The 16,293-nt window shown below is 38.0% G+C and overlaps 2 protein-coding genes across 6 annotated transcripts in view; one reads left to right on the forward strand and one right to left on the reverse strand.

Annotated features, from left to right (window-relative positions):
- The window catches only part of LOC140059306 (F-box only protein 7-like), a 36,542-nt gene extending 29,796 nt beyond the window's left edge, over nucleotides 1–6,746 (forward strand). Inside the window, exon 9 of the mRNA XM_072105178.1 lies at nucleotides 6,468–6,746. Within this exon, the coding sequence (XP_071961279.1) occupies nucleotides 6,468–6,681 (214 nt within the window). The 3' untranslated portion in view covers nucleotides 6,682–6,746. The remainder of the gene's footprint in view (nucleotides 1–6,467) is intronic.
- Nucleotides 6,747–6,957: 211 nt separating this feature from the next.
- Nucleotides 6,958–16,293, reverse strand: part of LOC140059305 (synapsin-like) — a 227,641-nt gene continuing 218,305 nt past the window's right edge. For 4 of the 5 annotated variants that reach the window (XM_072105172.1, XM_072105177.1, XM_072105175.1 and 1 more), the window contains 4 exons: nucleotides 16,103–16,177; nucleotides 9,353–9,455; nucleotides 8,891–8,991; nucleotides 6,958–8,181 (listed from right to left, as the gene is read on the reverse strand). In XM_072105172.1, coding sequence (XP_071961273.1) covers nucleotides 7,932–8,181; nucleotides 8,891–8,991; nucleotides 9,353–9,455; nucleotides 16,103–16,177 — 529 coding nt within the window. In that variant the 3' untranslated portion in view covers nucleotides 6,958–7,931. The remainder of the gene's footprint in view (nucleotides 8,182–8,890; nucleotides 8,992–9,352; nucleotides 9,456–16,102; nucleotides 16,178–16,293) is intronic. The other variant, XM_072105174.1, reaches the window with a different exon arrangement.

The following is a 16,293-nucleotide window of genomic DNA, read 5'->3' on the forward strand; positions in this document are numbered from 1 at the left end:
GCCGCCCGTAATCACCAAATCCATCAAAACTCGTCATTGGAGTGCTATAAATTTTAAAACATGTAAGGATATCACACAGTCTGATCTCGGAATGTCGCTCTCAAATCTTGTTTTATTAAGTAAAATATGACTATATGCCACCACTTTGAGTGAACTTCTTGACAAACACACACCCCCAAAAAAGAGAACAGTAGAGGTCCGACCAAACACTAGTTGGTATAACAATGATGTCTAGGCTGAGAAATGAACGTAAGCTTGAAGAGAAATGGAGAATCTGGAAATAGATCTTCAAGCTTACAGTGCACAGAAATATTCCATGGTAAGGAAGGCCAAAGCCAACTACAACATTGGCTTGTATGTAGAACATGCAGCAGATCAAAAAGGACTTTTTAAAATTGTTAACCAACTCCTTTATCATTGTCAGGTATCACTTCTCCCAGATAGTCATTCTCACTTAGATCTTGCGAACAGTTTTTCACAGATTACTTGAAAACTGATGACATGTCTTTTGATTAGCCTGTGACAGCTGTTCACCAGCATCTCAAGATGATGATGATGAAATCACCAACAAAATCATGCAGGTTAGATCCAGTTGAACTGAAAATTGCTCACGTCCTTTAATAAAAAAGCAAACTTAGATCATATCACGCTGAAAAATTACCACCCGGTGTTGAACCTTCTTTTCTTGGAAGACTCTGGAGCGTGTACTGACATCACACATTACTTTATATCTTCAAGAGCATAATTTAAATGAGAATTATCAGTCAGCATATCGTGCATGTCATAGCAAGGAGAGTACCCTTTTAAAGAAGATTACAGAATGATTTATTACAAGGAATGAATGATGGGAAAATAATGTATTGGTGTTGTTGGATTTGTCATAATGGTGTTGCTCTTAACTGGTTCCAGTCATATCTTACAGGAAGACGTCAGCTAATCTGTATCAATGATGCATTCTCAGATGAAGCTTGCCTGGAATAGGGATCAGTAATTGGGCCTGGCCAGTTTTCCATTTATACGCTTCCTCTTGGTGACGACATTCGCAAACACAGTCTACATTTCCATTTCTATGCAGATGATTTACAGTATGTGTCAGTAAATCCAGGGATGTTTATCAGACCGAGTTTATCATCGTCAGGTCTAAATGCAACATATCCAAAATCAACATCACACATATCGGAATCGGAAACTCTAATATTGCTCCCTCATCGGTGGTCCGGAATCTGGGAATCATGCTGAATGGAAGAACAAATAACAGCTGAATCTAAAGCAGCATGTATATCGATCAGGAACCTTGGTCGTATTCGCAGTAATCTTAACAATTAAACAGCTGAATTGATTGAACACTCATTTGTCACTTCTAAAATTAACAAGCCTTGTTGTATGACATACCAAAATCTCAAATACAACGTTTGCAGCCCTTGCAAAATATGGCAGCTAGAATTGCGACTTACACAAAATCGAATGCTCACTGTTCTGATGGATTTGCATTGGTTGCTGTTCAACAACGTATTAAGTATAAATGACAGCGCTCTAGCATACTTGTGGATCGTTATGAATCATCCCGAAGAGACCTACGATCATTGTTACGTAACCTTCTTTCAGTAGTGTGACCAGTTTCAAACCAACCTGAACACTTTGCTATTTGCTGATGTACTCGCACGTTGTTAATGCACAAAGTGCTGGCCCTATATTGTTGTCTACATGTTGTCCATGTGGAAAAAGAATATCATTACCATTAATTGGCATTGATCCAAATGGTTCAGGCCCAACCTGGGAACAATGGCCGTGAGTTTATAAGATATGTTTACTTCACTCAAAATAGTCTGCCATTCAAGAGCACTAAAACGGCAATGGTGGTAATCGCCTAGGGCGTCCAGACCTTTACGGCAACTCCTTATATTTTAATCCAATTTCTCAACTTCTTCTGAGTGCCTACAAAATTGCAGCCATGGTCACTAAAAGCGGTTACTGGGTGGATCCTCCACGAGCAGACAAATCGTCTCCAAGCATTAATGATAAAGAATTCACCAATTCCAATGAGATAACTCATGTGGTCATGCAGGTCACTATCAGAATTTTGCCTTCAGTATTGGTATTACGAGTGGAATTGATAGAATTTGGTCCAAAGAAATCAAGAGCTACGCTAAAAAAGGGTGGTGTATGTGGATCACCTCTAAAACTGGGAAGTTCTCCTATGTCGGGTTCGACAGAACATACATTTGTCAGCAATATCTTTGAACAATTTAGGTCCTCCGAGTATGTAAATTCAATGTTTAAATATGCTTGCAACGGCCACTCGGTATCCCTGATGACCAATCGTCTTATGAATATATTTGGCAAACAACTCTACCAGAAACGATCCTCTAAGAAGAAGAATTGACTCCTTTTGTTGTTCAGGGATATGAAGCTTCCTTCAACCACTCTCGTTGTTGTACTCTAAGCATCCAAATGATCGTTACCAGTGCACTGACAAACGTAGAAGAGTAACAATTCAGCATTTTGCAATTCAAAAAGGGGGTTTTTTGATCAATTTTCAAAATGAATTGACGACAGTATGCAATTCAGTGAAGCAGCCAAGTCCAGTTTGACACGGTGTTGATCAACAGGTCTTCAAATGTAGGCCTACATCTGACAAAGCTGTAACATAATTTGTTCTATGTAGAGACTCGTTGTGTACTTTTTTACGACCATTTGTTTTAATGCCGTGGTTAGGATTCCGGCACCGGAATTCAACTGCCCACCGATATTGCGCATGCGAAGTAATTATAGCTTGCACACACTACGCCAAGAGTCGGAGTAAATTAATAATTAAAATACGACTACGCCACGCGTTAAAATAATGATTATGATATTTGATATGAATCAGTATCTATCTAAGAATCATCAACAAATCAACTTGCATGTTATTACAGCATGGAGGCTAATTTTATACCTCCATGATTACAGTATAATGCGTTATATGAAATCTTTTATTTTGTACTTAAAAAATCATAAAACTAGTCATTTTTAATTCATAATTATATGAAGTTTATATATGAATGAAGCAACCACTTTTTTAATTACGAAATAAATAGGCCCACTGGTCACATCTAGCTGGTAAGCCTACTAGTATTAGTTAGTAGGCATCTAGGCTAGTTCGCCGTGGGCGCAGCTATTAAATGATCCATCGCTGTTAGTCTGTACGTAGATAGCTGAGTCGCCGATTACCTCGCTCTGGGGCATGCGCAATAGTGTGTCGGATTCCCTAACGCTGGGCAGTTGAGTTCCGGTGCCGGAATCCTAACCACGGCGTTGTTTTAATGCTGTGTCATAATCGAGTTCATTGGTTAGAACTTTGACAAAGAAAATATGGCCCTTCAATCCATTTCTGAAGGTCACTTGGGTATATTGGCTTGGTTAACTGATCCGCTTGATTGACGTTAGAAAGGATATAACATAAGGTGAGTGATCTAACCCAAACAGGACAACTCCAAGTACCAGTTTAGCATGTCGAGCCATTATAACAACCGCAGTCTATAGTCTTGGAATTGATCTTTTCTTTATCGGTGCATTTGCTAAACAAATGTCAATGTAACTCCTCGTAGGGTAACCCAAACACAGCCAGATAACATAACCAAATGCAGCCTCACTAGCGTCACTGAAACAGTGTAACTGAGGGTACTCAATAGAATCCTCAGGTGTTAGCTGGCGTGAGAAAGAGAAACTTGATGATATGGAGACGAGGGGTGTGATTAGGCGGACAGACAAACCAACAGAGTGGGTCAACAGCCTAGTGTTGGTTGAGGAACGAGATGGATCCTTGAGGTTGTGTTTGGATTCGCGTGATCATATGATACCAACCGCTAAGAACGTAGTGAGTCAGCTGTCAGGTAATACACTGTATTTGACCAGAAAGATGCGCAGATATATGTACATTCAATACTCCCTTCGGACGTACAGTTTTCTAAGAACGGCAATTGGTATCTACAGTGCTAGTGGGATGTTGCAGAAACAAAACCAGCAAATATTTTTTGTCATATACCTACTATAATGTACACATAATATTTGATGATATGATTATTGCTACAGGTAGTGAAGCAGAGCACAATGTAAACAATACAGATGGATACGGCTAAAGTGAACAATGCCAAATTCAGCGGAAGCAAGCTGAAGTATAAGTATAGGTCTGACTTACATTGTATAATGGGAATGTTAAACTATCTCTCACAATTCATACCTTATTTGTCCAGAGTAAGTGCGCCTCTCCAGGAATTACTCAAGAAAGACGTCGCATGGTTCCGGGGTCCAGAACAAGCAGAATCCTTGAGACAGTTATAGGTATTGATTAGTAGCAAAACAGAAACCAACCATTATCCAATGTGATGCATCATCCCCAGGGTTTAGAAGTTTGCCTGTAGGTCGTTAACATTAGCCAAAGTTTATCACTCACAAATAGAAAAGGAGATGTTGGCGATTTGCTTTTCTGTACACAAACACCACCTATATATATAGTCGACCTGTTGAAGTTCAAACTGATCACAAATCACTTGAAACAATCACACATAGACCACTACTTAAAGCTAGTCGTAGAATACAACAAATGTTGCTCAAATTAATAAAGTATGAACTTGATGTTAAGTATGTTCCTGGAACGTATACGTACATAGCTGATGCTTTCAGTAGAGCATATCCTGATACGGTAGATTGTGATGCCTAACCCCTTGAACTTTTGAAGTACAATGCATAGTCTAGACGAAATATTGCCCATGAGTAAAGCTAAACAGGCAGATGTGGTACTCTAATCATGCAAAGCATAGATGGGGTGCACCGGAGCAAGTTAGGCAGTATTGGCATCTTTGTGATGAGATACATGAAATTGATGGTCTTGTGTTCTTAGGTTTTGGTACGCAGAGTAAGTGGACTACTGGAGAAACACCATCTTTCAATTTGATGTCATAAGAATCTTGATATTTACCTAAACCTGTGTATGGGGTAGTTGTACTATGGGGTAGTTTTCCAGGGGGTAGTTGTCCTAGACCCCATCTTTATAACTATAGGTTAGTTTTAGAATGATATACTTTAATGTTCTCATGTCCTAGTAACGTTCTAAATGTCTCGAGAGGTATGCAGTTAGCACATGCTCCTGTGTCAAGCTTCATCTTTAACACATCATAGAACCAAACGTTCTATTACTGTTATCTTTTAGAATGTCAATATAAAATTGTATGTACAACTCTTCCATGTCCACGACCGCATCCTCGTCTGTGATGATGATGATTCATCGTAGCATGTTTTACCATACGCTGGACAATGACGAAGTAGATGTGAAGAACCCCACCTGCTTCATTTAACTTTGGCTGCACCCGCAAATCTCTGATGATTCTGTTGATTTGGTTTTGCTCAATGCATAAACCTTCGGCTTACAGTCACTTGCAACACTGGCCATTTCAAGCTTGCGTCATTCAATGTATCACAGTATCAAGTGTAGCGTTTCCATCATCGCACAAAACTTTCATCTTCATATCTGGATTTGTTGCAGAAAGCTTGTCACGAACTGTGCTGTCTTGATCCACAAACTCATCCAGACCCTCCGGGTCCAATATGACCTTAGCCTACAAGAGCATTAAGCGTAAAGTTGTTGTAAATATCTAAGCCACACCCTTCCAATGTAGTAATTACAATTGTTACCTTTATTTCACTACTTTTACGTCACTGCCGGTCGCTTTCAGGAAAAATGTGAATCACTGTTTCCACCTTTTCCAAGCATCAGATACACTAGTACCATCAAAATCAAAGGGCTAAGGCAGCTTAAATATCAACGGGTAACAAAATAACGGTATGTGACAGTGACCCCCGGATGTTGTGACATCATCATATGGCCACCGGAATTGAAAATGAAAAATTACACATTTTAAAATGCGCACATCGCGTAAATAGTTTGACAAGAGTTTTAACTAAATCATATGGCCACACAATTTTTAAGTAGGTGTTTGTTGTTTGTTACTAGTTAATTAAATGTAATACAGCGCATCCCGCTTATTTGAATCAAGTATCTTTCATAATTTCTGTTTAAACTGATGATCTGTGGACCTCATATTTCTCTTCCTTGTTAATAGGGACTTTATAAAACACGGCGGTTAGGGAAGGACGACAAATATCCTGTGTTCGCTATAGTGTAAAATCATATACAGTCAACATAGCCGTTTAATTAGTTAAGCACCCTTGCACAAAGACGACGACAGGCGGTATATCTCTCCGATCCCTTCCCTGTCTTGTCTTGGTTCTGGGCCTAACCTTCCTAGCATGCAAACGCCGCTTTTAACACAGCCATTTTAACCCAATTAAAATGTTATTTCATTAAAATTGAACTTCAAATATTATTTAGAGTTTTTAAAATTCCATGTTTAAGTGTAATTTGAAAATGTCGAGTATGTGTATTATCATGTTTTGAATGTGCCACTACGCTTTTTTTCTTTTATTTTCAGAGGAGGAGACTATGATCTAGATCCATTTTCACAATCGCCAACCAGTCTGTTCAACCCACGAGGTATCGGAAGTTTACCAAATTCAGGACCTCTACCTGGTGCAAGATTTGACCCATTAAATCCATTTAGAGATCCATCTAACAGACCCGGAAGAGGTGGTGGACTCCGCGATAACTACCATAATCGGTTGAACTTTGGGGGTGGGTTTTTCTGATCGCTACTCGTGATTGTTCGACTATTCTAACATAGTAAAAGTAAAATAAACAAATGTATTGTAAATATTGTGTTCAAGTATGTTTGACCTTTGAACTTTGACCTTTAACTGACCTTTGAACTGTGACCTTTAACTGACCTTTGACCTCTTGGTTTAGATGCTGTATTGTTGTACAGGTTACTTGTAATTAAAACGCGAACAACCAGATAATTGTCGTCATGTGTTTCAGTCCCAATCATATTTGGTAGAAAATAACACCAATAAGATAATTGATCATACAATACATACTTTATTATACTATGATTATTCTACGTCTACTACATTCTTGACAAATTTGGGTATTGTTCTTTTTTTGCATAGTAAAAAAAAATTACACATTCAAAAATAACTTACAAACTATGAACTGAAACTATATTAAATAACTATTATTTTGAGTCTCGTCGGGGCATTTTATCACACAATTTAGGGACTCTATCCGCATTGAGAGATACTCAACAATCATTCTTTAAATCTATTATATAATTAACTACACACACATAAGGTGAATATGAATCTTAATGGAAACATAATGCAGCTAGTAATCAGCGCAGTTGTGTCTAGATCTAACCGGGTTCCCATTCCTGGGTGAAGAGAGGCGACAGTTGGATTCGAACCAGTAGTAGTAGTAGTCAACACACTGCGCCACACGCCCTAGTGTACCCAACATAACAATAAAATAATGCTTTAACCAAAAGAATCATTAAACCGATAATCAAAATAATTTGTTCTCCCTTTTTGTGATTTTCAATTTAAACTGTTTTAAAACTCTACATATGCCACAATCTTTTACACACAGTGTATTTAAAAAACACAACTAAAATCCAACTACAAAACCTTCTATTGCTTATTATTATTTTTGCTGGTCATTATAACGCTATATAATAAGTGATTTAAATACAAATATTACATAAAAGAGGCCTCATTACTAGTGATAACTGCAGATATTCATTTATAGTACGATACTGCGCCAAACGGCAACGTATTAAGTATTCTGAATGTTTGGGAGCTGATGACAAGCTAAAGGGAATAATCTGCGTGAAGAGAAAGAATTGTTTCTCTTGCCAAGGAACATGCTAACCACAAAGTATTTATCATTGTTGCTCTATAAGAGGCACATTCTTAAGCATGGCGCATATGATTGAATTAAAGGTCAAAATTTTTTTTTTTAAACTTAAGGCTCTCTCTCAGAACTACATTCAATAAGCAGATAATTATATATCACCAAAAATGGTAGCAAATGTTTTTTTCAAGTTTGTAAGTGTGTCCTCTTCATCGTGAAGGTCCAGAGTAGGCAGGGGTGGTGGGTTCGTCTGCGTTTTTGTTGGTGTACCGGAAAGTGCTGGTTTCTGATTGGATGTTGGTGTTCCTACTTTTGATGTGTTGGGGCTGTTGCTTTGTGAAGTACGTTGCAGATTTGGTAGGCTTGATGCGCTGGTTAGCATTGTGGCAGATCCAGTTCTGCTGATAACAAACAAAATTAAGATAAGATAAGATAAATCTTTATTGTCATGAACGCAACAAGGCGAACATGAAATTGGTTTTCCTTGATGCTTAAAAACACATACAATATATAAAACATTAAAAATATCAATACAATACATTAAAACTATATACAGTAGTAAACAAACTATCTTTGGAATGTTGTGTTGGAAAATGATTTCCTATATCGAGTGGTATTGCACATTAAAGGATGAATTCTACCTGATTTATTAACAACATATTTATTATTCAATGGGTGTCAGTTATCTTCCATTATTTTCTTAACTTGGCTAACATCGAGCCTGTAAACTGCGTCAATAACATTGACATTCCTTCTATGCTATTTTACTAGCAGTTTTCATAGTACGGTCAAGTTTCTTTTTATCATTAGCACTCAGACTATTGTATTAGTAACGTCAACTCTTCCAATACTGGACTGTCTGAAAACCTGTCTTTTCTTGAGGCTCAAAAGGTCCCAAATAAAAACAAATTCTAAATACCAGACTTTCTAGAAAACCAGATAGCCCAAAGGTGTCTGGTATTGGGAGAGTTGACTGAATAAAAATTAACATTTTAAAATCATTAAATCTAAATTCTTTTAAATCCATTTAAATTCAAATATGTCCTTATACTGTATACATCATATGGAAATTAACCAGTTACTTAAAATGTCAATGGTCACATGACTTACTGCATAACACAAGCATTCATCTTTTGCAATACCAACTCTGCGATATGTTTTCGGTCTTCTTCTTGATTCTCACCGATCAGCTGCATCGACGAATCATTGACCTTAAAAAAAGCCGCAATAAAGAAAGGAAATACAATGGTTATAATTAAATCAGTACATAATTATTCAAATTATCCAACAAAAAATGATCATCCGGCATTATACTGTATGTGTTACTAAGCAGGATTATTCATTCAAAATAAACAGGAATGAGGGACTGACCTGGGAATTCAAAATAAGGGCTGACCTGAGAATTTAACTTAATTTGCAATTAAAAAAAAGTTTTGGGCGTCTGCTCAACAAAATTATTTTTCAGTTACGCTTGAATTACAGAGAAATTGCTAATAACTATTTTTTTGTTACTAATTAATATCATTAGGATTCTAGGAATGTGTTTTACAAAAAAAATGTGAGTGATACTACCTCTATGATATAATTCTTGCTATCTTTGCCATGTATAGCTTCCACAGATACGATATCTAGGCCACCGAAAAGCTCACTGCATTCATCTACCCACAGCTTGAATCTGACGGTAAAAAAGAATACAATTTTATGTCTTTAAATAGACATGTTTTAAATTGATAATGCAGATGACTGGATGCATAAAGTACAACAATTTCTATACATTAAAATAATGTTAGCTTGGTTTAACAATTGGACATAATGCAAGGTAGTACTTTGCAATAAAAGTAAATGGATGAAAACGACTGCCATCTATCATCCTGTAAGTACGAGTACATTTAAATTCATGACAATAATATACAGACATACAGCATTGAAACACCGGTTCTTGACCAAAGTTAATTAGCAATGTTGGGCCCGGTTGAATGACTGTCTGAAATCACAGCTGGTGCTGTATATACCGGAGAGTGATGGTGTAATGATAATATCGGACTAGTTTACTACTTTACTCTCATTGACTTATCCTTTGGACAGGAAGTAAATCTGTTGGTCCCGCGTACATAGTGCACATTAAAGAACTATTTGCAAATAGTAGGGGATCATATCTCAATGTGCTGATCTGTTTAGTTGCTGCATTACTGGCTGCCGTGGGTCCAGTTAAGCTTGAGGACAAACATAAATACCTTTACCTTTAAAGAAAAGGATTAACAATAAACATCAATGAAAGTATAAATCTTCTCTTCTGTTAAAAGATGTGATGTTCTTTACCGGTTACAACATCTTCTAACTTCTTGTCACTCTCATTTGTAGCCACAAATGTTTTGTCACATTCATACCGGGCACTACAGGTATTAAAAGGCGAACATCAAGAGAAATTTGTACACATCTATTCTTCTTCTTCTAATAAGTTGATGCCTTCAAAAAGTTGAAGATTTTGAAACTACAGTAGTAGGCCTAGCATGACAGTTGCTGTGAGTGTAGTACACTGTAGTAACCCCTACTCGTCTCAAAAGATGTACTAGGTTCTTTAAAGTGCACACAAGCATTTTGTGTACACTGGACCTACAGTTTATCCAAGAAGAACCATGGAGCAAGTGAACTTCTAACTCTTGCCGATATTCAATTTTTATTCATTCAACATTTATTTAGATATTATGGTTACGGTTATGGTTTTACGGTCTTAACCACTCAGCCACTCACTCGTGTGTAACACCATATATAAAAGATATGTAAAGGAATTGGAAATGGACTGTTTGGTCCTTAACTAGTTTAACATATTTTTAAAAATTACGTCAGATTAGGGCAATGCGAGAAGGTATCTTGCATTGAGAGAACATGTATGATCACAAGTGGAGACGTCAACCAGTGGAGTATAGAATGACATCTTCTCCTGCTTGCGTCAACATGCCTTTAAGACAAACAGCTTTAGTATACAGTAGATGAAAACAACTAAACAGCTTTAGTACAGAAGACGAAATCTCGCAGACGTTACTACGGAGCTTCTATGTTGACGATTGTTTGAAGTCCGGTGGATCAACATCTGATGGTATAAACATGGTGTGTGCCAAGGGTGAGTTTAATCTAGCTAAATTTACCAGTAACAGACGAGACGTCATCAACTCGGTTGCAGTTAGGTCAAAGGAAGTGCAACTAGTCCATAAGAAAGTCAGAAAAACAGTCTGGTAGGTGGGAAAGCTTCAAGGTCGCAAGCATGACAGGGAAGCTGGTTCATCCCGAATCTGGATGTTAAACGGATCATTATGAACATTTCAATAAAGATGCGTTCCTGCTTTAGAAATGAGTGCTTGGAATCCGGGTGCCCTGTCAGCGCGAGTTGGGGCCCATCAAGAGGATTGAGCTCAACGCACATTTGGAAAAGAGCGTCACATAGTGTGTTATGCTGTTTATTGTTAAGAAAACATGCGACTGTAAACTATGTTACTGCTTTTCTCACGATCGGTATGGATTGACGATTTTGTTTCTTGATATCTGCAGTTTCCGGTGGGTTGCCTGTAGATCGTTTGATAGAGGCCTTTAGGAATTTGGCATAGTGTGGCGCATTGGTGGCAAGCTGAGATGGTGACTTCGATCGTTCATGGATTAATGAATAGACGGATATGCATCAGTTTGAGATCAAAGCTTTTTATGTCCCTTGACAACAGGGCGCATGTGCCATTAAACTGTCCGATGTACGTCAACGACAACATGCATCATAGCTATCTGCTTAACTTCAAGAAAATGGCAGAAGCAAATGATAGTACATGGACGAAATAATATACAGTCGATTGCATGATTTCAAATTCAAACGAACAACAAATATGTGATAAACAGGCCCGGTGATGACATAACCACTAGCCAATCACCAGGCACTACAATACAAATATAATCACATTGATAATTAAGGAGATTCATGAAAAAAACCACTGCTTAGCCATATATCAAAAACACATTTATTGTACTGCACACAACTACACACGGTAACGACACATACATGGTCACATGCATAATTTAATATTCTATAGATTAGCGCAATTTGTAATTTCAGCAGGTTACATGAACAATATGATAATTCAAATATAAAAATTGCATCTTTTATTAATATTACCAACTACTTAAAATTACAGTTGTAAGAAAGTTAACTTTTCATAGATTGTGAAGAAATTAAAACTAATTGTTCAGCAATATCTCCTTGTTGTCAATTAATCCTTGACGCAGACATCTCAATAAAATAATCAGATTGCATTATACAATTTCTACATAGATAGGTAGTGCCATGGTTAGAGACATGGCATTCACAGAGCTTGTTTGTTTGATTAACAGCAGTTCTTTAGTAGGCGATCGCATTGCAAAATTGTTTGATGTCACTGTCGATACATATCCATCTATCATTAATCCACTTATCCATGTTGAGGGTATAACAATATCGATGTGCGATTTGTTTGAGCTGACAAGTTGGGTGGTATAATCAGATGTGTAAGGCAGTATGCTGGCCATGCGAGGACTTGGATTAGGCGGGTAAATCTGGGCATTCAGATTGTAGTGAAGCCAGGCGGAGCTGCTTGTGAAAGGCAACTTGGATTGTCCTGTGATGAAATGGTTAGATGCGATTCTTTGTACAATCGACTCCTAAGAGCGCTGGACAAAGGAACATACCTGGCAATTGGCATCAGTGCATTCAGGAGCGTTGCGGCTTGTGACATCTGAGGGAACATTCGCAGAACCAGCCAAGTGTCTAACAGATACCTAGTATCGGCTAACAGAGGACAGGAAGGTAAATAATCTGGGGCTCACAGAAAATTCACCTTAACAAAGCGTTTCAAAAGTCTGAAACCACAGGTTTACTGTCAGTCAAGACACAGGCTCGTTTAGTTGATTGAACGGCATATGGACCAAAATTCTTCAATATAAAAGCGATTGTGAGGGCTTTGATTTCACACGAAAGTCATGAAAGACCAATTTACACAGACGCGCGGTAACGGTAAGCGGAAAACCGCGTATCTTGTCCCTTGTAGAACCTGTATCTATCCTGAGTGGAAACCGCCTGTCCACTCTGTGTTGTGTGGTAATAAGGAATAACATAGATTCTATATTTTTATTACTGACTGCTCGTCTGTGTAAATTGGCGTTTACCTTTAAGGGGAAGAACATGTAGCGAGTGTCGAAATACGATGGGGATTGACCACCCATGGATAGTTGTAGTTTATGGACGGATGAATTTTTTTATTTACAAGATACAAGATACAAGAAAACTTTATTCATCCCAACTTGGGAAATTGTGTTGCTGTCTTATAACAATGCCGTATTCAAAAGAGAAACGATAGGCCTAATACATAAGTGTGATAATAATAATAACAATAAAAGTGTATCGTAATAAATTCCCCTATCTTTGATACCTTTCATTATAGTCTCGTATGCCCCTTGGGAGGAAGGAGAGACGATGGCGTTCAGTGGATCCCTGTGGCGGCCTCAGTCTACCACTACGTTCCATAAGGCAGTCGGCAATGTCCGAGTTAAGGGGATGACTAACATCATTCCATATCACTCAAAACATATTGCGCAACCGTTCATGATAGACCGAGTCCACCACAGGTAATTCACATCCAACCATCCTCCCTGCCCTCCTCACCAACCTGTCTATTCTATCCCTATCTCCCCTACCAACATTCCCACCCCAACCCAACAGACAATATCCCCAAACAAAACTAATCACTGACAAATAAAACATCCTAAGGATGTGGCTATCAACATTAAATGAGCGTAGTTTACATTGACAGTCAGTGTGTGACAGACAGTACATGCGTGAATTTAGTTTCTTTATAATGTGATCTATGTGTTCCCCCCCCCCCCCCATGGCAGATACTCAACAAAAACCACCTCCAGATACTTAAAACTAGATACCCTCTCTACTTTAGCATTTTTATAAGCACATCTTTAGCCTCGACCCTCTTTTTAGTCCGGAAATCTATCACCATCTCTTTGGTTTTTGAGACGTTCAATTCCAAATAATTTAAATCACAATATTCTACAAATCGTTTAATTTCTGAAATATACTGAGAATCATTATCCCCCCCCCCCCCCTGATTAACCCAATGAGAGCAGTGTCGTCAGCGAATTTAATAGCAGGACAGGAGGTTTGGTCATTAGATCTAAAGTCAGCGGTATAGACTAAGAATAGAAAAGGAGCCAACACCGTACTCTGGGGTGCGCCTGTGTTTGTAAAAAATAAAAAATTATATATAAAGAATATTAGTGAGTGCAGAAGTTCCATATTAAACAATTGTTAATTAGAAGGTTAGGTTGGATAGTGTTGAAGGCGGAGATAAAGTCATAATACATGATTCTCACAGAGTGACCGAATTTAGCTACGCCTTCAAGATGAGAGTATATCTTTTCGAGTTTAAGCAAATAGTTAAATTCATTTGCGTATTGTTCATTCATAGGCCTATTACTATTTGTTACGTTCGGCTTTGATATGCTTGAGTATCCACTCATCTGTCGCATGCCTTTCCAAACTTTGTTTGCATCGTTACCGAGATTATTTTCAATTTTCATATATATACGTTTCTGTTCGTTTATTTCATGTTTAAGTTCATGTTGGATGATTTTAAGTTGATCTTTGTCACCGCTTTTGAACGCGATTTTTTTCCTATTGATGATTGGCTTGTTATTGCTGTATAACTTAATTTCTTTGGACGGTATCGCGATATCTGTGCAGAAACCGATATATGAACACACGGATTCTGTCAATTCATTTATATCTGACGAATTTTCAGTAAAAACAGACCAGTCGGTGGCGTCAAGTTCACCTTTTAATCGATCAATATTTTCCGGCGACCAACATTTCATTACTATCATCCTCGGTTTCTGTCTTTGTACAAGGGGCTTATATTTCGGACTTAGGAGAACTAAGTTGTGATCGGAAGCTCCTAATTTCGATAGTTTCGTCGACGAGTACGCGTTTTTCACATTGGAATAACAGATATCCAATGTGGCTGCATCCCGGGTACCATAAGATACGTGTCGGTAGTAATATACACTACTCTTATTTAAGGTACCGTGGTTGAAGTCACCGTTTATTATAATACATGCATCAGGACAAGAAGACTCAATATCATTTATAATTTCACCCACTTCGATTGCTGCTGATTTAGCTAATTTCCTATGTGGAATGTACACAGTTAGGATAACAATGTGGGAGAATTCTCTTGGGATGTAATACGGCCTTACCGACACAACCAGTACTTCAACATTCGGGGTGCAGATGGATTTCTTTAATGTAGCATTTTTTGGGTGACAATATTGATTATTAACATAAACAATCAGTCCTCCACCCTTTTCCTTGCCGATATCACCAGATCTATCTCCTCTGAACAGCTTAAATCCATCTATTTCCACATGGGTATCTATTATCTTCTCACAAAGCCAAGTTTCAGTGAATGCGAGAATGCATGCCGATCTGTAGTCATGTATTTCACACAAGCTCTAAGTTCGTCTACCTTGTTTTTAATCGATTGTAGATTCCCGATGATAAGTATTGGTAGGTACGGTCGAAAATGCCTGCTTTCCCTCTCTTACGTCGCTTCATTTCCTTAAGTATGTTAAATACTTCGCCACGGTAGTGAGAAGCGAGCGTTGAGTCCCTGATTGCAAACAGTTCCTCGGCCGAATAACACAGCCTAGCGTTTTCGACATGTTTTGTACAGTCCATAGACACAATAAACAGCGTGAATAAGTGTATTAAATACTATTTGCCGAGAGAGTAAGACCTCATCTATATAAAGTTCGAAAAAAGGTGGGGCAGTACACATTTAGGGTCTCTCCTTCACATTAAAGATTGTCTGCAATCAGTAAAAAGCTCTCCTAAGACGTATAAAGTCAGTTCCCCCAGCACTGTTTCGGATTCTGGCATTCCCATTCTTTATCTCATAGATTTGCAGGAAAGTGGTATTTGATAGAATGCCTTGTCTCGCGAATACTGTGGAAGCCTCTCCCTTCGCTGTGGTGGCTGTACCGAGCCCCATGTTAACGACGACACCATTATAACATTTGACATGTGGTCAAAACAACATCGAAGTCTTTGTTGTGATTTTAAAAACTAAAATACAAAACATTTCAGCTCAAGGGGTCACAATTATTGCTAAAAGCCTTCCCTTTTTAGGTTGTTGTTGCTTGTTTACACCAGAAACAGGAATAAAGGGAGGACCTTGAGTGTTGGACTCGAATAAACGGATATCACTCGCATTCATTTTAGGGCAGTTCTTGTATACTTACTGTTCTGTCATGGCGATCTGTTCTACAGCTGATGAACCCGTGTTGGCTTTCCAGTTACCAGATATCGATGTTCTCCTATAATGAGAAAGCATTTTAAAATGTTAATTATTTTATTTTCCTTTATTTGGTATAATACATTAAAAAGTTACAAACATAATAATGAACCTAACAAAGTATTCTGAAGACTTCTT

Source organism: Antedon mediterranea, chromosome 9, assembly GCF_964355755.1.
Source record: "Antedon mediterranea chromosome 9, ecAntMedi1.1, whole genome shotgun sequence".
Taxonomy (NCBI): Eukaryota; Metazoa; Echinodermata; class Crinoidea; order Comatulida; family Antedonidae; genus Antedon; species Antedon mediterranea.